This window comes from Echinops telfairi, unplaced genomic scaffold, assembly GCF_000313985.2.
Source record: "Echinops telfairi isolate 266 unplaced genomic scaffold, ASM31398v2 ScPeMD7_2291;HRSCAF=2852, whole genome shotgun sequence".
NCBI classification, from domain to species: domain Eukaryota; kingdom Metazoa; phylum Chordata; class Mammalia; order Afrosoricida; family Tenrecidae; genus Echinops; species Echinops telfairi.
The window spans coordinates 8509929-8534698 of record NW_022106189.1 but is presented as its reverse complement, the minus strand read 5'-3'; the positions used below and the strand labels follow the sequence as shown (position 1 = coordinate 8534698).

At 37.1% G+C, this 24770-nt stretch overlaps 1 protein-coding gene across 1 annotated transcript in view; it reads left to right on the top strand.

Annotated features, from left to right (window-relative positions):
• The window catches only part of ITFG1 (integrin alpha FG-GAP repeat containing 1), a 237140-nt gene that overhangs the window by 53574 nt on the left and 158796 nt on the right, over window positions 1-24770 (top strand). Inside the window, exon 7 of the mRNA XM_004704695.4 lies at window positions 21029-21090. Within this exon, the coding sequence (XP_004704752.1) occupies window positions 21029-21090 (62 nt within the window). The remainder of the gene's footprint in view (window positions 1-21028; window positions 21091-24770) is intronic.

The following is a 24770-nucleotide window of genomic DNA, read 5'->3' as shown; positions in this document are numbered from 1 at the left end:
ACACTACATATCTGCAAATTTACTCTTCTATGATTTCTGCCACCTAGCTACATTAACTATCATCAACCACATTCCTGGTTCATTGAAGGCAAAACACCTTGCCTGATTCTTGTCATCATTTCAAACAATTTTAGTATTCATGGAGGTGGTTCAAGCCAGCACCACAACCTACTCACCTCAGCTACCCATTTTATTCAGTCCTTCTTTCATACCTTGTAGCTATCAGAAAATATACCATCTCTAAAACCGCCAGTCAGATATCTCGTATTTGTACAACCACCTCCGGTCCTCAGGCAGCTTGCTGAAATTCCTTGCCTGCAATACTTCTTGGACCCCTTTGTGACCTTCAGAAAACTTATTGATCCTATTACTTGATTCCTATCTGTCCACTTTCTAGCCTCCTTATCCATGGTACATTATAAATACCCTCTTGCAAATTGACTTAATTTCCTTGCTTTTCTTTCATTCTCTTACACTATAAACATCTCAATTTTAGGTGCACTTAGCCACTTCCTGTTAATCTCAAAGAAAAATACATAATCATTGAGTTGAGAGACTATCTTTGATTTCAATCTCACATTTAAATTTGAGCTCCCGAAAAGTGGTTGAAGGGAGACGTCGAACAGGGCAAGAAATGACAAAATACCCATTTATAAACTATCAAGGGTTCATGTGGGAGGGGGGAGCGGGGAGGGAGGGGAAAAATGAGGACCTAATGTCGGGGGTTTAAGTGGAGAGAAAATGTTTTGAGAATGATGTACAAATGCGCTTTACACAATCGGTGTGTGTATGGATGGTGATAAGAGTTGTATGAGCCCCTAATAAAATGATTAAAAAAAAATTTGAGCTCCCATTTATTTCTTAAAATTCTTGAACTTTTTATTTTTAACCACATTTTGAAATTGAAATCTCCTTTCTTAATTTGCTATGTCAGGTAGTCTATCTCATTCCCATCTCCTCCATCACCACTCCCCTGCCTCTCTCCCTAGATCCTCTAGGAAGAAATCAGGGCACACATATTTCTAACAGCAAACAGCTGTACCTGCTCCATTTGGCTTGTAGTAATGTATTTGCTCTGCATAGGCAAACTTAACTTTTCTTTTAAGGCAAATGTAGAGTTTTCCTTCTTCCTGTGTACTAAAGATTATAAAAAGTGACAGTTGAGTGTTTCCTACTACTATCAAGTAGACTGAAGTAAAGAAATAAACTTTGGATTACTGGGTAAATGAAAATTGGGTCACCAAGTACCTAAAATATTAGTAGTATCTATATTCATGAGTGGGTATGACATTTAATAGCAGATGTGTTGCATGGCTTAATGTTTCTTCACACCTGCTTCCTAAATATAGATGTGTGCTTAATCTGATATCCAGGATTGCATATTGCTGCCAATAAACATTAAGGTATTATATTTTATGCATAAAGCAAAGATTTTGAAACTTAGCTTTTAAAAAATTATCATTTTTTTGTTGCATAGAATATAAACCAGTAGAATACTCAGTAATTCTAAAGGTACAGTCATTGACATTGATTACATTCTTCAAATGTTTCTCACCTTCCTTTTCTGAATTGTTCCTCCCTAATTTATATAAACTCATTGTACCCCTAGTTAATTAAGATGTCCATTTAATTTCATTTAGGCAGTTTTTTAAGTAGCACAATGCTCAAAGCAAACATTCTTTTAAAAAAAAAGTTTTATTGACATAATTCCTATCATACAATTCAATAGTTCAGTCATATTAAAAATAAAAGCAACTATGTTTTACTAATTAATTTGCTGTTTGATTTAAAGAAAACTCCAGGAGATATTACTGATTTTTAAGTTTTAATAGTTATTTCAATGCATTATTTAGAGATTTTTATCCATTATCAACGGAGAACTGGAAATTCTGTTCTGCATTTTCTCCCATTCCATCATGATTCTTCTGTAGAGCCTTTGATCAAAATATTCTCTATGAATTTAATCAATATATTCTTGACACCAACCAGTTTTTCTTTTCTCATGACAAATCAGGCAGTTCATGTAGGCAGTTAACCCCACAATCCATTTCTCCTCTTCTATTCCTAACTCCTTTTTTCTCTGTTGCTACAGAGGAATAGACATCAATTGTTACCTTTGATGACCAAGTATAAGCTTTTGAGATCTTAAATACTATACAGTGAGCTAGAAGGAAAAGCAGATGAACTAAACATGATTATTAGGTAGTTAACTGGGATGTACCATGAAACAGTCCAAAACTTCCAAGCCAAGAAGCCAAGTAGGAATAACGTGTTTGACTCACCTCACCAGCTGTTCTGTTTTGCAAGTATTGTAAATATATCTATCAGAAAACCTGCCAAATTAACTTATTGCAGTGTACAACTTATTGACATTAATTACATTAATTGGCTGTGCAATTCTAGCCATCAATTTGAATTTTTCAAGAAAGTAAGCTTTGTGATAAGACTTTGAAACTGAATATTTTAATTATTACTAAAATTAATGCCACAGAAACTGTTATGATGTTGAACACAGCTTACAAGGACAGCACTATAGGAAAAACTAGTGTACGAGTGGTTTTCTCTTTTCAAAAAAGGTGAAATGTTGATTGGTGAAAAACCTCATTCTGGAAGTCATAAACTTCCCGATTGGACAAAACTGTTGACTAGTAGTGCATTTGGCGTTCTTTCTACCTGGTCAGATCATTAAGCAAGCTTTCTATGTAGAGGTTCTGAAAAGCTTTCATAAACAGTGTGTGACAAGGCCTGATTTGTGGCTGAGAGAAGACTGGTTTTACCATCACAATGTACCTGCTCACACAGCCATCTCAGTGTGCCAGTTTTGGACAAAAAGCAGCATGCCTCTTTTGCCCCATGTACCTGACCTCACTCCTTGCGGCCTCTTTTTGTTTCTGCAAATGAAGAGGGACATGAAAGGACAGAGACATGACAATGTAGAAAAGGTGGAGAAAAAAACGAGGGAGCCATCCAAACATGAGTTTGAAAAATGTTTTCCAGAATGAACTTGCAGATGTGACAAATGTGTTAAGTGTAATGGAGAGTACTTTGAAGGTGATAAGGTTTTGTAAATAAATTTATATACATAGCTTTGGGAAAAAAAATCCCATTTTTTGAGAGGGTACCCCCTCATATTATCGTGAGAAACTTATTTCTAATACCAAAATAAAATTACATATTTGACTTCTATGTTATCCATGTATTAATGCACCCCAAAATTATTTACAATCATTTAATGATTGCTTTCAATCACAGCTGACAGATTTGTTCTGTATATTTGAACTGTTACTACTTACATTTTGACTATGTGTTAATGTTGGCTTAATGTCAACCTAGTTTATCTGGACAATACCTGAATAGAGATTTTGAATGCCAACTTATGGCATCTTGTGCAGCACATATTGTGCAAATAAACTTGAGTATTTGAGATAGTTCATTATGTTTTAATACTTAATAAATATGCCATAAAAAGCTCACACCCAGCTTCCCTTCAGCCTTAGCCTGCGTGCCACCATCACTGTCATGCTAGGCGCTGCTCTCCGATGCTACGCTTCCCTCGAGGCTTTTTGAACTCCGTCCTGACCCCCCACCCCGTCGCCACTGTCCAGTCAATTCGCTGCTACACCCATGGGTCTCTTGAGACAGATAAGGAGTTTAATGCACGCTGGGTAACATACTTTAACAAGCTGAATATCGATGCCTGGGAATAGCGCAAAGGGATGAACACACTTGTTGGTTATGATCTGGCTCCAGACCAAAAATCATCGATGCTGCTTTGCGAGAGTGCAGACGGCTAAACGATTTTGCTAGTGCCGTTCACATCCTAGAGGTTGTTAAGGACAAAACAGGACCCCATAAGGAAATCTACCCCTATGTCACCCAGGAACTTAGGTAGACCAACTTTAAATGACCTGGGAATCTCCGCTCCAGAGGAACTGGGTCTTCACAAAGTGTAAACGCCCACAGGTGGGCTTCCCCAGGATTTATTGGCATTTCTACTTGATTGTCAGCAGTCACCTGGAAATACTGATGATAACATAATTACCTTTTTTGAACCCGTTTTCCTTTATTGAGTACCAAACCATGTAAGAGGAACTTGCATCTTAATAAAAGGGAAACTAGTTTCAACTGAAAAAAAAAATAGCTTCAATAAATGCCTATCTAATTATATTTAAAATGAACAGAAGTTTTTGTTCTATTTATTATTGTATGTTTATTATAAACTAAAGTCTGTTAACACCATTTATTCTGGACCATAAAGCTGTTACATTGGTATGATTAAGAAAAATATAAATATATAAAAAGTAGACAAATACAAAATATGTGTAAATAAGATTTTTAAATCTCCAGACCAAAATGTTTGTTTTTCTTAGTAGAAACTTCCCAGAATCATGATGGGCTTCATTGTATAGCATCTTACAGAACAAAAATGTCTGAAAGAAAACATTTAATTCATGATTTCTCTCCTAAAACCAAGAGAGCTAATTTTTCTGTTAATACTTTTTCAATGATCATTAAGTTCATGGACTACATGAAACACTAGATTTTAATGATAGTGGTGTAGTGGTGATTCATTGGCCTGCAATCCACGTGGTTAGCAGTGTAAAACCAGTAGCAGCTCCTCAGGAGAAAGAATGGACTTTCTACTTTCATAAACAGTCAGTCTTCGAAGCCCACTATGGTGGCGATAAGTTAGTGCACTCAGTGGCAGTGAGAGGTATCCTATGTTAGCACAAAGGACCTGAAATATCATTCATATGGTTCAAGTGCTAATATTTAAATTGCTTCTGATATATTTATAAATTCAAGCTAATGAAAACATAGGTAAATGTCCCTCCAAGCATTACGACCTCTCTAGTGACCCCAAACACCCAACCCCACTACTTGCCCAGCAACTCACCCCTCCAAGGACCACAGACCTCTTTCAATAAAAATGATACCCCCCCCAACCCTAACCCCCGCTAGGATCCTTTCTTCTCACTGTACATGAAAACAATTCTAAATGGATTAAAGACCTAAGTATGTTGGAGGACAAACCACAGAAAGTAGGTGAAGGGAGACAGCAGTCAGTGTAAGACATGAAAAAAATTTTTTTAAATAAATTATCAAGAGTTCATGAGGGAGGGGGGGTGGGGGAGGAGAAAATGAGCTGATACCATGGCAAGCAGAAAGAAAATGTTTTGAAAATTATAATGGCAACATATGTACAAATGTGCTTGACACAATGGATGTATGGATTGTGATGAGAGCTGTAAGAGGCCCCAATAAAATGATTTTTTTAAAAGACCTGCATATGCAAACTGAAACCATGAAATTCTTTGAACAAACAGCAAGGGCAACTAGTTTACAGAACTATAAAAACAAAAGTACAAACTAAAACGCAAAATAAATGGATTCTCATCAAAATTTAAAACTCATTCATCAAAATGCTTTATAAAAAAATGTGAAAAGACAAGTTACCAATTTGGAGAATATCTGTAAAAAATATATATTTAATAACCTAATAACCAAAATATATATAAAACTTTGACAACAATCAAAAAACAAATAGCTGAATCATAAAATGGGCAAAGGACTTGAATGGACATTTGCCAAACAGTACATTCAGGTAGTCACCAAGCACATAAAAAGACAGTGTCTTTAGCTATCAATGAGAAACAAATTAAAACCACAGTGAGGGAGGGACCTTTATATTCCTATTAGGGAATAAGCAATAAAAATATCTATAATAAATGTTGGGGAGGATTTGGTAAAACTAAAACCATTATATATTGCTGTTGGGAATATAAAATGGTATCTGTATGATGGAAAACAGTGTAGCAGTTCTTAAAAAAATCTAAAACTAGAATTACCATATAACCCAGCCATTATAGTCCTAGATAATTACCCAAAAGACTTGAAAGCAGAGACATATAAAGAGTATTGTACACCAGCAGTTATTGAACACGATTCAATAGAGTGAAAACAACCGTAATGCCCATCAGCAGATGAGTGGATAAATGTTGTACAACCTTGCATTGCAATACTACTCAGCCAGTAAGAGAAATGAATTTTTGGTATATGCTGCAATAGTGATGGATCTTGAAGATAATCATCCTGAGCGAAATAAGTCAGTGTCCAAAAAATATTCTATCACCTCACTTACCAAAAGAGACATAAGAGGAAAATGTTTAGAGACAAAAACTTAATAGTGGTTTCCAGAGATGGGAGGGGAAAAGGCAAGGAAGATTAATGATAATTTAAAATTCCATTGATTATGAGTAGGACTATGTATATGGTTATTGTAATTTCTATCAATAACTTTATATCTATAAAAAATTGACTTAGCAAAAGAGCGATTGATATCTTTATAACAGCGACCACCACCACCCAAAAAACGGGTAGCTTATGTTCCACTGAACAATTGACGGGATTTTGTTTCTTGGTTTGGACGTCATGGTTTCATAGGACAGTCCAGTTGATTGATGTTAAAAAGGCTGTTACTGCTTCTTTTCTAATTCCTGGTTTTTGTGTATATGTAGCCTGAGGTCTTAAAAGCTTTTAGACAACCATCCCAGGCACACTTGTCTCTAATTACCTGAAACCCAGAGGAAGGAATGTCAGGAACAGGAGGAAAATGTGAACGTGTGTCCAATTGTCTTCATGAACAGCTGCCTCCTGTTCCAGTGGATCAAAAGAGCTAGATAATACCTAGCTACCATTACTGGACATTCTGACCAAAGAAGATTGCATGGAAGAATCTTTCTGGAGCCATGGAAAATAGATGAACTTCTGAAACGTGACCCTTAAATAATCTTTAAACTTTAAAGCCCCTAGTAGTAATTGTTTAATCCAGGAGTGTTGGGGTTTTTTCCTTCCCTTTTTTACTTTTTGTATTCAGAATATTTAATATTTCCGCAAACTGAATTTTATTGAGTTTCTTGATAGCTAAGAGTAAAAGAAGATTTCTTAGAGTGTCAAATTTAATCTTACAAAATCACGCACATTCATCTACATAGACAAATTTTTTAAAAAACATTTTATTAGGGACTCATACAACTCTTATCACAATCCATACACACATCAATTGTGTAAAGCGCATTTGTACTTCATTCTCAAAACATTTTCTCTCCACTTAGGTCCTCATTTTTTCCCCTCCCTCTCCCCTCCCCCCTCCCTCATGAGCCCTTGATAGTTTATAAATTGTTATTTTGTCATATTTTGTCATATCTTGCCCTGTCCGACATAGACAAATTTACATCACTCAATGGACTCATTCTCACTGCCACTCATCTACATAGACTTGGGACTACGAATCTACTAGAAATAGAAATGGTATCTCCAATGGACTCACTCTCATTGCCATCATGTCGAAGCCAACTCATAGCAACCCTTTAGGGCAGGGTAGAACTGTCGGTTAGTTTCTAAGACTGTTAATGGGAGTAGAAAGGCCTGTCTTTTGCACTCAGAGAGGCTGGTCGATTCAAACTTCAGAACTTGCAGATCGCAGCTCAGCTTATAACCATTATACCACCAAGGCTACTCAAATGGGCATATAAATGTCCTTTTTAATAGCTAAGGGCATGACACTATATGTAACTAAGTAAAACACACACACATTTTTCTGATGAACCTGAATATTTGGTTCTTTGTCATCTTCTCCTCCCCCACTAATCCCACCTATTAGAGCACTTTACACCGGTGTTTTCCTCATCCTTCAGGGCCTGGTGAAACTTTCTGTTTTGTTTTGTTTTTTAATCATTTTATTAGGGGCTCATACAACTCTTATCACACTCCATACATACATCAATTTTGTAAAGCACATTTGTACATTCATTGCCCTCATCGTTCTCAAAACATTTGCTCTCCACTTAAGCCCTTGGCAATAGCTCATTTCCTCTCCCTCCCCGTTTCCCCTCCCTCATGAACCCTTGATAATTTATAAATTATTATTTTGTCATATCTTACACTGTCCAACGTCTCCCTTTTCAAACAGTGAGTGAGTTGTTGGGCTGCTAACCGCAAGACCAGGGGTTTGTAAACACCAGCTACTAGAAGGAAAAGTATGAGACTTTTTGTTCCAATAAAATCTCAAGGCTCTGGATGATTCTATTCGGTCTTATAGGGTTGTTTTGGGTCGTAATTGACTTGAAGACAATAAGTTTGCTTTACAATTTATATGTTCAAGATTCCGCTGTGCTTTAATTATACTTGAATGGTATATTTCATTTTCACTTTATATAATAAATATTTATATACTTGCCTCATCCCAGACAAACCTGATTAATCTTTATGCATAATGCAGTTGTACTCTTTATATGTCTTTTAAAAGAACAGAGTATCATATTTCATTATTGACTTTTTTGAGCTAATACCCTGAAGCACTCTACGTTTGAGCACTATTTGGCCTTCCTTTCTTTCTGTAATTATCACAGTTCACTACTGTTTGCACCCATTATATATATGTTGGTTTACATGTAGGTATCCTACTTTCTCTGAGACTCTAGGTCCTTTTTTTTTTTGCTTTTCTTCATTTTTTCCCTCTCTGTTCTTCAGCCAGCATAATCCATATTGATTTATATTTATGTTCTCTAATTCTTCCTTCTGCCAGTTCACATTTACTGTTAAGACCCTCTAATCTTGTTGTTATTTCAATATATGTACTTTTCAACTCCAAGATTTACTTATGTAAATTTCTGTTTCTTTATTGGTAATGTATGTGATGAGACATTTTCATCAGACTTGTCTTCTGTAAGCATAGTTTCCTTTAATTCTTTGAACATATTTATGACTACTCTGAAATTTTTCTGTTAAATCTTATAGCTCATCTCTTTCACAGTTTTGCATTATTCTTGTGTAAAGATTGCGTTTCTGTTTCTCTGTATATGTTAAGATTTTTTTATTGAAAATTGTACGTTTTGGGTAATTTTTGTGGCCATGTTCCTCCTACAATATAATTTCTATTTTGCAACATGGCACACATGCACACACACACTAAAAGTGTATGAAACAGTTTATTCACAACGTAAAGCTTTCTGGAAAGAGTGAATGGAGCTCGCCTCCCAAGCTGGTCTGAAAACAGCTTGAAAAAGTAGAGAAAGAAGACCGCATTGGGGTTTTCACTGTGGTTCAAGGGTAGGCCCTGGTGAGAGTTTGTGCAGGCAGAGGCATGTTTTGACAGACATGTTTTGATTATCTGTCAGTATTGAAGGAGAAAGCACCTTGGTTTATCAGCTTGCCCAGATTTGAGGCCTTTGGGAAGAGAGATAACTTAAAACCTGTCAGCAAGCAAACATCAATAAAATCAGATTTGTTATTATAATGACATGTTGTAGCAGTTCTGGATTCTACTCACCCCCTCACTCTAAAGCTAAGTATTCTCCTTGGCTTTCTTGTTTGTTTAGTGACTGGCTGGACTAATTTGGTGTGAGATATTTCCCCCATAGTGTGAAACCTTTGACATTGTCCTTCCTAAGGCATGAGCATGGTTACCCAGGGATTGCAGTGGTTTTAACAGGTGTCCGAATGACTTTTTCCATGATCACACCAGCTATTAGGTTCTACTAATTATGAGTTAATTGCTCTATTACTTTTTTATAGTACCTTAGGACATAATTTGCTCCATAATCTGAAATAATTAAAGTCAGGCTCCTTTGCAGGGGTAGTTTTTTAGGTCAGTCAGAGTTTGAGCAAGGACGTCGTGGTATTTGCCCAAAGGTGCTATTAGTTGAAGAAGGAAGGTGGCAACTCCATGATGGTAATATAGGATATTTTTTAAGGGATGACTTACTGATGCAAAGCCCTGAATGGCACAAGAGGAGCTAGTCTCCATAACCCCAGAGAAAGGAAAGGGCTTTTATATTGTATAGCTCTTGGACACAAAGGCTAGGTTTGGTAATTAGATAATTGTATGTCAACTTGAAGATATATAAAACTGTAGGGGTGGTATCCAGCTTGTCAATCAGGTCACATCCTTATGGCACCTTCTTAGAGGTGTGGCCTTCCCCTTTCACTACCACTTTACCTTCCTGCCTGCTGGGACTCTTTCACTCACCCTGAGAGCTGCCATAGCCCTGCTACTTTTCCACCTTTGATCCACCTGACTCTGTACCCACTGGCCTGTGTTCTTCCTGCATTCTTCATCCTTGCATGTTACTGTATGAGTCTAATGAGGGACTTATGGATTAGTATCAGACTTAGGAGCCTCAGTTGTACTAAGATGGGACACTTTCTTGACATATAATTACTTCTTGATAAAAAGCTCTTTCGTATACATAGATGAGTGTCAACTGCATTTGTTTCTGTAGTCAACCTGGCCTACCACACAGGGCTTCTGATCTCTAAGACCATCCCAGCAAATGTCACATAAAAGTGACTTGACAAGTAAAGTGAGCTAGCAGCAAGCAAGAGTGTCACCTGTTTGGCCTTGCAAAAGCTGTACCGCTACAAACCCTGACGTTTCCAAACTCTTTCCCTTGTACTTCCTGGTGAACTATCTGGCTTATGCTTTAGCTTTTATCTTTTGTGAAGCTCACAGCTTCCTCTTAATTGCGTGCCTTCTAACTTCCTTTGGTTTTGTGTGGACCTTTAGGCTAAAGAGGAGCCCTGGTGGTGTAGTGGTTTCAGTATTGGAAACTCACTGCCTTGTACATTGTGGCAGTTCTACCCTGTCATATAGGGTTGCTATGAGGAGGGATGGCAATGTGTTTATTTAGGGATTTTAGGCTAAAGCTTTCTCACTTGTGTTTTAAATAAAATCAGTTCTTTAAGGAAGAACTTGGACCTCTCTGTTTTAAAGCTTTTTCTCCTCCTGGGCAAAATCTCCACACCATGACTCCAGAACTGGGCACAGAAATAAAGTGCTTCTTTCTGAGTGACACCCCTAATTTAGAAGCAAGTTACTGAGTGGGACTGTAGCCTCGGATTTCAGCTTGTTGCTTACAGCATGGGATCTCTGCCCTGTGCACAACAGGGAAGGGGCAATCAAGGCCATGGGAGTCCACAACCTCTTGGCTGCACTTGCTTGAAATTTTGCATCTGGAACACAGACCTTAGTCAATGAGAAATGCTGGTTATCTTCCTGCAAAGATACCATAGCTCTTGACATCTAGGTTTTGGATGCATCCACCTGGAATAGAGTAAAATTATGTCACAATGGCAGTGGAAAGGAAGAGAGCAGATAGATTGTGGTTCAAATGTTCACTCTTCCTAAAACCCATGTTTAGTAGATTTTCTTAAATAACCAGATCTTTATTTGCTGTATAACTTTGGGACAGTTTCTAAAGAATTTAAATGTTTTTCCATTTAATGATTTACCCCAGTTAAGCTTACTTCACTGTCTGCAGTACTCCTCCCATTGTCATTGTGAAATGGAACATCTGCACTTGGTAAGCATTTGGTAATCCAAAAGTAGTCTATGCTAAGGCCAATAGCACGGTTCTGTAAGCCCATCCTTGTAGATTGAGCCTCAGTCTTCCTAGTGAATTTTTTATTTAGGGTGAAGGCATTTTAATTGGTTCCATGGGATTATTTTACCATTCCATAAATTATTTATAATCTGTAAATTATGACAAATTTATGAAACAGCATTAGGACTTTTATATGTGGCTTAAGAAGCCAATTTACTCTTTATTTTTATTTGGTATATATTTATTTATTTAAATAACCCTGAATAACCTAAATGCTAAAGTTTCAATTTTCATATAAAATTCATTGACATTAAAAAGAAAGGTCAAACTTCTTACTAAACAGCACTTTTAACGTGACCTTTAAATACCATTCTCCTGTTACAACAAGCTGAGAAGATAGAGAAAAAATAGTTTTAATGTTGTCATTATACTGTGTACAGTAGAAGCTTTAGTAGTGTAGTAGTTAAGCACTTAACTGCTAACCACAAAGTCTGCTGTTAGAACTTACCAGCCACTCGGTGGGAAAATGATATGGCCATCTGCTCCTGTAAAGATTTTAGCCTAGGAAACCTTACGGGACAGTTTTCTTCCATTCAGTGGGGTAGCTTTGAGTTGGAATGGACTAAGAAGCACCAGTAACAACATGATATGTACTATATGCATTATAACTGTCTAACTTTACATATTGTAAACATGTACTTTTGGGGTTAACATTATGCTCCTTAAATTATTTCCTGTAGCTATCTGAAAATAAGCATTAGTACATTTTTGTTCAATTAAATTTCATATTTAATAACTATTATAATTGCTTCTAGAAGCCCTGGTTACATTGTTGTTAAAGCACTTAATAGCTAACCCAAAAGTTCAAGTTTCTAACTCACCAGCCATTCTGTGGGAGAAAGATATGACACTCTCCTTCTGTAAGGATATTTTATAGCCTTGAAACCTCTATGGTGCAGTCCTGTCTGTCCTGTAGGATTGCAGTGGATTCGAATCATTTAAATGATAGTGAGTATGGTTTGCTATGCTTGTTTCTACTGTAAGAGAACTATGTTTATAATGTTGCATATGGAGTTTGTTGTTAGATCTTATTACGTCATTTATAACTTGTAGCAACCCTGTGTGCAGCAGAACAAAGCACTGCCCAATCCTGAGCCATGCTCACAATCAGGACTACATTAGGGCCCCTTGTGGTTGCAACGGTGCCAGTTATCGAGTTGAGGGTCATCCTCCTTTACAGGAATTGTTGGTATAGCTCTTATATCCATAGTTTTTGTATCTGCCACTAAATGGGTGGGAACATGCACGCTGTACAGTACTCTAATGAGGGGATGGTCAATTTTGTCATGCCTCTTGGTATAACGTAAGACATATCAGAAGCAAGTACAAAATCCCACAACCATCGAGGATAAAGGCTGGAGCCTGCAGACATGTATACCTCTACTTCATAGGAATTATCCTTAGACATATGTGTTGTTGGCGTCTCCTTCCCCATTCTGTAGACACATCAGGTCAGATGTGGCCCCCAGGCCATTTCACAGTGACCTTCTACATCACCAAACATAATTTTCTTCTCCAGGAAGAACTGCCCCCTCCTGATCGCATAAACAGAGTACTTAAGACAAAGTCTTACCATCTTGTTTCTACAGAGCCTTCTGGCTGTCCTTCCAAGACATATTTGTTCCTTCGTCTGGCAATCCAGGGCATATTCCATATTCTTCAGCACTACCATAATTTAAAGGCATCAATTCTTCTGTGATATTTCTTATTCATTATTTATCTTTCTCACACATAGGAGACGATCAAGCATAGCATGACTGTTCTTAAACATGTTACAGCCCTCAAAGTGGCATTTTTGCTTTCTAACATTTGAAAGCAGTCTTTTGCCGGCAATTTTCCCAGTTCAATACTTCCTTTATTTCTACTGTTTCCATGGACATTGGTCCAAGTAAGGGATAACTTTAATCAAATACAATCATAAACTTTAATCAAATACCATAATACTAAAATTTTTCTAATTATCATCAAGTCATGAGGGTTACATGAGGAAATTTTTTGTGATTTTCAAATTTACTTAGCATGTATGCTACATCTAATTAAATGAATTTAACTTTATATCTTCTGGAATGAATTAGAGGGCATGAATATATATCATTATCATTTTTTTTAATCATTTTATTGGGGGTTCTTACAGTTCTTATCACAATCCATACATCCATACATCGTGTCAAGCACATTTGTACATATCTGCCATAATTTTGAAGACATTTTCTTTCTACTTGAGCCCTCCCCACCCTCCCTTCCTCATGAGCCCTTGATAATTTATAAATTTTTTTCATGTCCTAAACCGATCGCTGTGTCCCTTCACCCACTTTTCTGTTGTCCTTCCCCCTGGGAGGGAGTTATATGTGGATCATTATGATCGGCTCCCCTTTTCTCCCCCCACCTTCCTATGACCCTCCTAGTATTGCTACTTTCATTATTGGTCCTGAGGGGTTTATCTGTCTTGGATTCCCTTTGTTGCTCTTATCTGTAGCAGTGTACATGCCCTGGTCTACCAGATTTGTAAGGTAGAATTAGGGTCATGATAGTAGAGGGGAGAGGAGCAATAAAGAATTAGAGGAAAAGTATATGTTTCATCGGTGTTATACTGGGCCCTGACTGGCTCGTCTCTTTTTTGTGATCCTTCTGTAAGGTGATGTACAGTTGCCAACAGATGGGCGTTGGCTCTCCACTCGTCTCTCCCCCTCATTCAAATTGATATGAATTTTTGGTCTGGGTCTTCGATACCTGATGCCTGATCCCGTCAACACCTCATGATCAAACTAGCTGGTGTGCTTCTTCCATGTGGGCTTTCTTGCTTTCCTGCTAGATGGCTGCTTGTTTACCTTCAAGCCTTTAAGACCCCAGACGCTGTATCTTTTGGTAGCTGGACACCATTAGTTTTCTTCACTACATTTGCTTATGCACCCATTTTGCCTTCAGTGATCCTATCAGGGTAGGTGAACATCTCAGAATGCTGGGTTATTAGAACTAAGTGTACTTATGTTGAGGGAGTACTTGAATAGAGGCCCACTGTCCGTCTGCTACCTTAATACTCAACATGTATGTACATAGATCTATGTCCCTATCTTTATATATAGATATATTTACATATGTACATGCCTATATATAAAACTCTATAAATATCCTTTGCCTCCTAGTTCTTTCTTCTATTTCCTTTTACTTTTCTCTTGTCCCACTATCATGTTTGGCCTTCTTTCAGGTTTCAGTAATTCCTCTCGACTACATTGCCCTTGATAAAGCCCCACCAGGTATCCTATGCCCTCCTCGCCATGGATTTTATATCACTTGTTGATCCCTTGTCCCTGGGTTTGTTAGCACCCTTTCCCCCACCTCTCCCTCTCCTATGTCCCCCCAGGAATGGTCAGACCCACTGTTTTCTCCTCCAGATTGTTATCCCACCTATTTTATCTATATAGACATGCAGAGACAATAATAAGCCCCAAAACAAGACAGAGCAAAAGAAAACAACAAAATAAAAAAGTGACAAAAAAAAAAAGAAAAGCCTATAAATAGTTCAAGGTCTGTTTGTAGACCTTTAGGAGTGTTTTCCGGTGGAATCTGATGGGGTGCCCTGCCCTAGCCCCAAAGTCTATTTTTGGCAGTCCCCAGGGACTTCATTGCTTTGTTCCCCTTACTGCCCTGCTGCACACCCTTAGCATTTTACCCTGGTGGGGTGGGGTCAGATCAGGACAATTCCCATACTGTGCCTCCAGTGTTGTCCCTTGTGGCGTTATGGGTCAATGGGGGACATCATGTATTGTGGTGGGACCAGCCCTAGGGTCCTCTCTGTGCATTGGCTGCTCTTAGCAGAAATATCAGCCTCGGGATTTGGTGAGCCAGGATGTGTTCCACTCTCTCTCCTTGCCTCTTCATTTGCTCCTGTGTGCTCCAATCAGAAGTGCCCCTTTCCCTGAGCTATAGCTTCATTGGTTTCCTCTGAAGTGTGTTCTTTTTTGGGGTAGGGTGGTGGGTGGGAGGGGAAGGCATGTCCATGTAATTGGGATTGGGGCTGGCCCCACAGACCTCTCTATTGGTTCCCTGCTTCATGCCAGTATGCTGCATTCGCATCTTGGCGCACTGGTTGAAGTCTGGTCCATCTTTTCCCTCTCCTGAGATATAAACAATACCCTCCCCTTGGTGGGGTCAGTGCCCTGCTCTGCCACTACCCAGGTCTTTCTTGTTTCTTTCTTTCTTTCCCCTCCTTTTTAGTTGGCTGTCATATGTATCCCTGGATCGGGTCTGGTCCTGCCATGGTACCCGGACCTCACCCCAGGAATATATATATAGTAGCTTGTCCCCTATGCCCTTTGTGCATTTTTAAGCTTATCTCAGCAGACTCATGCGGTACTTGCCCTTTTGTGCTTGGCTTACTTTGCTTAGCAGAGTTTCCTCCAGTTCTTCCAGTGTTGTGATGTGCTTCACGTGTTCATCACTGCTTTTTTTGGTATGTATGTACCACGGCTTTTTAATCCATTCATCTGTTCATGGAAATTTGGGCTATTTTATTTCTAATTTTTAATTTTTCTTGTAACTGATTAGTATTGAGATATTTATCTTCAATCTCACTAAATGTCATAGATTCACTTCACCTTTGCCCTTTCAATGGGTTATCTATTTCTGATATCTTAGTATCAATTGATATCTATTGCTCTTTTTGTGTGGTTTCTAATTTCATTTATTTGTTTAATTTTGTAGTGTTTACCTAAATTCTCTAAAGTTTTTTTTTTTATATCTTCCTTTATTTTTGTTTGTACCTTTATCAATCTTTCTTTGAATTTATTGAAACTACCTAAAAATCATTCTTTTGATTCCAATGCCATTTCTTCCTCAAAGGTTTTCTAGCTCTGTGTTTTGGTCACTTGTTTGAGCTATTCTGTCTTGCTGCATCATGTAAAATGAAATTGTTCTATCAGACTTTGTGGTGGTGTTCTATTCAGATTTAATTGTTGTTTGAATATGTATGTTTTCTTAGGTGCTTACCACCTCTTTCTTAGTAGGTATAATAAAGGATGAGGTTGTATGTGCTCTGTTCACTATTCTTGCATTGCAAGTTGTGAGTAAGTTGACTTAACACTGGACACTATTACTGAACTGATGGTACAGGAACTGCTGGTAGCCTTTACCCACTGGCCAGTGCTATGAGCACAATTGCTTTCTCCCATTGAATGGGATGAAGGGAAATGAGAAACAGTAACAATGAAAATATAAAATACTAAATTAAATATTAATGACAAAGGGGTGAAAATATAAATAAAAGCAAAAGAAAAGAAACATTTTAAAAGGAAAAAGGAGAGAGAAGATAAAACTAGAGGGGGAGAAAAACAAGAACTTTATGTATATATGAACAGAGAGATCACACCTTTCTTATTGCCAACTTACCGGAGTGAGTGCTTTTTTGATCTTGAATAATCTAACCTGATTATCAGGTCACTGAGCTAATTGAATGCTACTTGCCAAGTTCAGAATGTCTATACTATGTCCAGCCACCTAAGAATTTACAGTTCCATTTTCTTCCTTGCTCACTATTTTTGTTTCACTTCTAGTTGGTTTTCAATCTATTTTTCTATCCTTTGCTCTGTAGTTCAAAGTTTCTGAACTATCATTCATATCTGCTTCATTTAGTCTCATGTTTTTGTGTTGTAGGATCAGGGTAGTCTGTCTGTCTTGATGGAAATAACTCGGAGCGTTCATTAAAACTTTCAGTAATTCTTAGAAATATCCTTAAGAAGAATCCTTAATCAATTTCTCATACTAATTTAATTACCGTATATACTTGAGTATAAGCTGACCTGAATATCTGCTGAGGCACCTAATTTCACCACAAAAACTGCATTAAAAATGTGCTGAAAAACTTAACTTATACATGAGTATATACCATATCCACATTTGCAGATGACATAAATATGTTAAGAGTATTAAGTATTCTTTGTTACTACCATTAAAAAAATTTTTTCCACTAAAAGATGTAGTAGAGTAACTATTTTGTAGTAGAGTAACTATGTAGTAGAGTAACAGTCCAAGCAGATTTACAAAATCCACAAGATATATGGAGCATATGTTAACACATGTTATTTCCTAGCACATAGAAAGCGCTGGAATATAAAAATTAGTTGGACATAACTCTTACTCTCAAAAATCTCACAAAAGACAGATGTGAAACTAGAATATGATGGGACATTTTAAAGCCACTTCAACAGATATCTACCACAGTGAGGTAACAATGGAGGAAAACTATTCCTAAGGGACATTTGAGTTTATTTTGTAGAATTCATTTACTAGATGGCTGCAGATAAAAGGAATGGCATATACAGAGACAAATAAGTTAAAAACAATATGAGGAGTCTTCAAAATGTTCACAGAAAAATAATGGAAATGTTCCACGAAGTTTTTGAAGCCCCTACTTATGATAAAATAAGTGACTTTATCTGGAACATAAGCCTGTGAAGGAGGATTGGGAAATGAGCCTGGAAACATAGTAGGAGACCATCACATGTCAGTCTAAGAAGCTTGCCCAACATCAAGGAAGAAGATAAATGAGATCAAATGTGAATCTTTTGTTTTGTTTTATTTTTGTTTGTTTTTTTAATTTAATAATTTCAGTGGTATATGGGGGAGTTACTCCCCCCACAAAAGTGAAATTTTTCTCCAAAGTCTATATATTTATATTTGTTTATAAAACAACCATATCGCCTTCAAAGTACTCTCCATTACACTTAATACATTTGTCAAATCTGTGATTCCATACTTGGAAACATTTTTCAAACTCATCTGTTTGAGAGATGCCAGAAGCTCCCTTGTTTTTTTCTTTACCTCTTCTACTTAATCAAATCAGTATCTTTTCATGTCCCTCTTCATTTGTGGAAACAAAAACAAGTCTAAGGGCAAGAGAGGCATGCTGTTTTTTCTGCCAAAAACTGCTACACTGAGATGGCTGTGTGAGCAGGTGCATTGTCACGGTGACAAACCCAATCTCTGTCTGCCACAAACCCGGCCTTTGATGTCACATGCTGTTACGCAATCTTTTCAGAACCTCTAAATAGAAGCTTGATTAACATTCTGACATGTTGGAACGAACTTGAAATATACTGAGTTTTCTGTTCAGGAAGTTCACGGAGGTCCAGAATGAAGATTCTCATCAATTGACATTTTACTTTTTTTGTTTGTTTAATCATTTTATTTGGGCTCGTACAACTCTTACCACAATCCATACATACATTATGTCAAGCACATTTGTACATTTGTTGCCATCATCATTCTCAAAACATTTGCTTTTTACTTGAATCCTTGGTATCAGCTCCTCATTTTTCCCCCTCCCTCGCCGCTCCCTCTCCCTCATGAACCTTTCATAATTTATAAATTATTATTATTTTGTCATATCTTACACTGTCCGACGTCTCCCTTCACCCACGTTTCTGTTGTTCATCCCCCAGGGAGGAGGTTATATGTAGATCCTTGTAATCGGTTCCCCCTTTCTACCCGACCTTCCACTTTTTTTTGAAACAAGAAAGCCCCTCATACACTCAAATTTTTCCTGTGGTGCTCTGCTTCAATATCACTACAGTTTCAGCGGCATTTTTCCCAAGCAGGAAACAAAATTTTACAGCCACACACTGTTCTGTTATATCGGCCATCACAAAAAATGAGGTTAGTGTGAAACTGCTTTTACAAAAAAATTCACTGCAACCAGAGGGAACCTTCCCAGGCAATGCCACTAGGTGCATTAACTCAGAGCGAGTTGCTTAATGCTCGCCTAATGGGAAAAATGCATACTATGAAAGTTCAACTCTGCCCAGTACAATTCCAGTTTTTGAGGGGTAACCCCTCATATAATTCACATATCATACAATTCAATGTGTAGGCTACGTGGAGTGAGTAGTACCAGTAAGTATTTCATCGCACAAATCTCGATATTATTTGGAAATTTTCATAGAGTTTTCCCCTAACTGAGTCTATTTGTTGACAGAATAAAGAAATCAACTTCATAAAAGATTATAACTTTCCATGTATAAGTAGAGCACCTACACTACAATGAAAACAAGTGTAGCACATTTTGCTATATTGACTTAAGGAATGTCTTCACTTAGTATGAGTTAAGGGTGTGAGATTCAAGTCATTATAAAAGGGAACAAATCGCTTAGCTATCTGGGTAGTCTGTGAAAATCTGTATTATAGATATTACATAAGTTATCTTCATTAAGCTTTATGTGAAGCCTTTATAAAAGATGTACTAAAACTTGAGTGATAGTTTTCTAAACATTTTTAATGTGAGGAGAAAAAAAAATCTTTTCTTTAAGCTACTCATGGTCTTCACCTCACCTTAGATAATTTCTATTTTTAAAAACTAAAAGATGAATGTCATTTTAATATTCCTATGAGTTAACCTTTTTTGTTTTGTTTTATTAAAAAGTCATTTTATTGGGGGCTCTTACAACTCCTAAAATAATCCATAATCAATTGTATCAGGCATATTTGTACATATGTTGTCATCATTCTTTTCGAGACATTTATTTTCTATTGAGCCCTTGGTATCAGCTCCTCTTTTTCCCTCCCCACCACTTGATTTTCTTTTTTTTTTTTAATCATTTTATTGAGGCTCATACAACTCTTATCACAATCCATACATACATCAATTGTGTAAAGCACACTTATACATTCGTTACCCTCATCATTCTCAAAATTCGCTTTCCGCTTGGGTTCCTGGAATCAGCTCCTCATTTTCCTTTTTCCCCTCCCCCTCCCTCCCTGCTAGCCCCTCCTTCATTAACCCTTAATAATTTATAAATTATTATTTTATTTTATCTTACACTGCCCGGCGTCTCCCTTCACCCACTTTTCTGTTGCCCATCCCCTATTGAGGAGGTTATATGTAGATCCTTGTGATTGAGTCCCCCTTTCTACCCCTCCTTCCCTCCCTAACCTGTCTTTTTAAGACTTTACATGTTTCCTAAATAAAATTGCTATTTTGAAATCATTATAACCAATCATATTAGGATATATTTGCAGTTCAGTGCCCTTTGCATTAAAAGAATGTTTGATTTAATTGTCATGTGTTCTTTTTCAAAGAAACTTAATTAAAATAATTAGATTTTTCACAAAAATTGTTTCTCATTGGAATTTATCATTAAGACATTTCTTCTATTCATATTTTGAAATATAACTTGTTGCTTATCCACCAAAAAGCTTAAATATCTTGGATATTGTAATACTATGATGTAAAATAATTCTGAAACCTCTCTTTGATACATAAACAAGTGTTTTTAGTATAAGAAAGTAAAATGTGACTGTGATTAGAGTTTTTTCACTGTAATCTACCTTAGAATAAAAATGTAACATAAAAACTAGAACACATAATTGTTCTTAATAATGAATATTTTGCAGTATTACTACCAAATGTTTCTTTAAATAGTTTCCTTAACTGCATTAATATACTCATCTGCTTTCTTTTCATTGATAGGCCAAGTCTGTTAAAATTTAAAAGTATAAGTAAAATTATGTTAATGATTATTGCATTTCTTGCAGTTTTTAAATGTACATATCAGAATGACTACAGAATTTAAATTTTATTCCTTCTTTTCTAGATTTATTCCTCACTACTCTGTCTGCTTCTGGTTCTTCCCAGTTTGAAATATGGGAAAATTTGGTAAGAAATCATTTCTTTGAAGCATTTTTAAAAGATGGCTTTCAGTAAAAGTGCACAATTTTAGAAAATAAAATCAAAGTAATCACTTGGTCTGTTAGTTTCAACAATAAGTATAACAACTTTAAGAGTCTTTGGTTGCATTGCCGCATTCAAATTGCTGAATATTGCAGAAGGAAATGATTCATTCAGCATCAATTCCTCTGCAGGTTTTTAAGCATGACTTCCAATTAAACCAATCAGTCTACCCTAATGCACATGTTAACAGGGCCCCTGCTAGGCTGTCAGCTGTTCAGCAAGGTTACTGTCATTTAATTTGTCAGCATGATGGTTTATGAAGAAAAAGCGTTTTAAAGGACTAATTTTTCCTCCTTGCCTTCAGGCTTATATAAAGAAATAAAAATAACAGACACTATATAATGCCAAGTTGATCAAAATTAAGGAGTCTTTCCAAATAATTAGTTGTTGTTGTTGTTAACTGAGAATAGATTCCCAAATTGACATCATTACTTTATTTTGTTCTTCTTAGCTTGAGATTAACTGATGAAGAATCTTAAAGTGTAAATGTAGGATTCATAGTAGACAAGCACACCGAGGCCACGCAAACCTTGCTGACTTGGTGACAGAGTTCAATTATCTTTCAAGTGTTTAACCTCACTTTCCTCATCTGGAAAATGAGTGGAAGTATCTCTGGTTCATATAATATATGTGAAGATGAAAAGAAACTGTGTAAAGTGTTTAACAGTAGAAACTCATGAATTCTTAATTCTTTTATTTCCTATCAGTTTACTCTTTGTTGCATTTTTCAAGTCAAATCAGTCCATAACTTTTCATAGATTTTTATTAAAATACTGGTGAAAAGTAAGCTTACATTGTAAAGTATCTATTCTCAGAGATCTTTTATAGCACAGTGAGTAATGAATTTTTATTATTGGTTGTGATTCGGATTTCTTCATTTTGGTAAGTAGGATGTGAGGAATAGCTTTGTTTAGAGAAAATCAAGGCTTCTAATGACTAATAGCTCCTTTTAAACTACGTGACTTTTTTCATAAAAGAAGGAAAAGTAAACATCTAAACCAGAAAAATATGTCTTTATCAGCTCACTTTGTTGTTCTTGTTTTTATTAACAGAGTAAATCCTCAAATTAATACCATTTCTCTACTTTTTCTTTCTCTCTTGAAATTAATTGAGGAAAAATCTTTAAGTTAATTTTTAGGCTGCATAGGAGGCAAGAAAACTGACACAGGTAAACTTCACTGACTTTTAGTGACCACATTTTATATATTCATTATTATTTGGGAGTTAGTACATATATCATTCCATATATCAATCACATCAAAAAGTATTGTACAATGGCTACCACAATCAGTTTCCAAACATTATTTTTCTTCCGGGACTCCTTGACATTGTCTCCCTTTTACCCCCACTACCACCACCACCACTCTACCCTGCCTCCACCCCCGGAAACCTTTATACTACCTGCTGTCCTCATAAGTTCATCAATCCTTGGTTTCATACACAGAAAAGCATGTAAGACAAATACAAGAGGGTAACCCCCCAAGGCATAACACCTCTGAGATGAACCCTAATATGAACACATAAAAACAAAACAAAAATACAGAAAGTGTTGAAAACCAGATCAGATCCAGTGTGCATCAGAGGGGAGGAATCAACTGACGAAGTTTTAACTGTTCACGTCAGATTTATCCATCTGATCATCTGTACGCCTCTTTCCAATGCACTCTGTTTATAAGCACTTTCTTCCTACCCCTCAATTATGGACTGAGGGAGATCACCGGAGGCTTATTCCTATATAGTGTCCGCAAATGTATCTTGGGCTCCTACTGTCATCCATATTCTTCTGCAAACTGGAATCTCACAATTTAGGCTCTGATATTAATTCCTCCTTCAACTTCTGAATTACAGTCCTTCGGTGCTTCTTCCATGTGGACTTAATTGACATCTTACATAGATGGCTGCTTGTTTGGAGACAAGCATCTAAGACTCCAGACACTGTTTTATCTGATAGCCAGGCACCATCTAATTTCTTCATCACATTTTGCTATAGCACCCATATATTTTGTTCCCATCCGGAAGACAAGTATCGAGCAGGGCCAGGATGTAAGAACTAATTGTTCTTAAGTTGGAGCTAGAATTTAATGCGAGCCCAAAACCCATTCCTGGATCATGTTTTGTTGTTCTTTGTTTGGTTGTTTTTTTATCTGCCTTTGCCTGCCTTTCAAAACCTCCTTGATAATTTATGGTAGAGACTCTTATCAATCAACCCTTCTGGGGCATAATGATCATCCCTTGATGTTGCCTTTGAATAGTCCCTAGAACGAATTTTTTAAGCCCCTGTTCAGAGAGGGATTGGGGCCAATGTAGGCTAACTCCATATCATAGTACCTGAATTATTCACTTGTACAGAATCAATCCTTTCATGGCTATTTACAATTTACACAAACAATGAGTTTTAATTGTCAGGGAAATTTACAATAAGAATCACTGAGAATGTTGGTCACAGGTTTGCCAGAGTAATACATATCTTCCTACAGCATATGGGGCATTGATGTAGCAAGACCATGTGTGTCTGCCTACAACAATCTTGGTACAGCTGTCTTCCACTTCCTCAGACACCATGTGTTTTCCAACTTATGTTCTCAAGTTATAAGTGTGTCAGAGGTAGAGTTCAATTCACACAGTGAAAATTTAGCATTGGATCTCATGGATGCAGCTTCTGGAGCATGCTGTGCACCTTAAAGATCCAGGATTCAGTGTCCCAGTGATGCACCAAGAAGCCCAGGTCAATGGGGCCAATTCAGTACATACCACCAGAGACACTTCCCCCCACAAATGCATCTTCAGTCATTCTTCCCCCCAACTGGAGGTCAGACCTCCCGCTTTGCCTACTGACAGTCATGCATTTCTGTTCCCCAGACAAGTTTGCCCTGTTTTCCCTCTCCTGACTTGATTTTCCCATAAATATCCCTCATCCATCTGATAGGTCTATCTACTTGTCCGGAGGGACCTCCTCATAGGTTTTCATGGCAGCCACTCATCAGATAAAAATCCCGTTCTCCTCCCTTGACCATTTGATCCCAGTTGACGTGAGGGGCCCTCTGGCAAAGTGATTTCAAAATACTTAACCTTGACCAAATGTTGTATGGTTCATTGGCACCAGTCAGATTCTCTAACAGGCTTTCTGGCCCCACTGGGCAGCAAACTGGATGCCCTACAAGCTTGAGCTTGTGCCCACCTGCTGCTTGTTCCAACAGCAGTGGACTCATACAGCATTTGTCCTTTTGTGCTTGACTAACTTCACTCAGCATAATGTCTTCCAGATCCCTCCACCTCTCGAGGTGTTTCATGGTGTCATCACTCCTTTTTAGGGATGTGTAATAGACATAAAACATTCGTAAGAATATGTTATACACTTAGCCTAGGCTGATTTAATATAAGACAGTGAAGCAACTCAATAGGAGATAAATCTTTGTGAAGAGGATACATTTTGGTTGGGATTTTCCCCCCTTTATTATTGTCCTCTCTAAAGAAAATTAATAACTTTTATTGAACTATAAGGATTAATTCTGTTCTTCTGTAAATATCTGGATTAATGGGTTACACATGTATGTTAGGCCGGGTTGACTAGAGAAATAAATTCAGTGACACAAAAATATGTATAA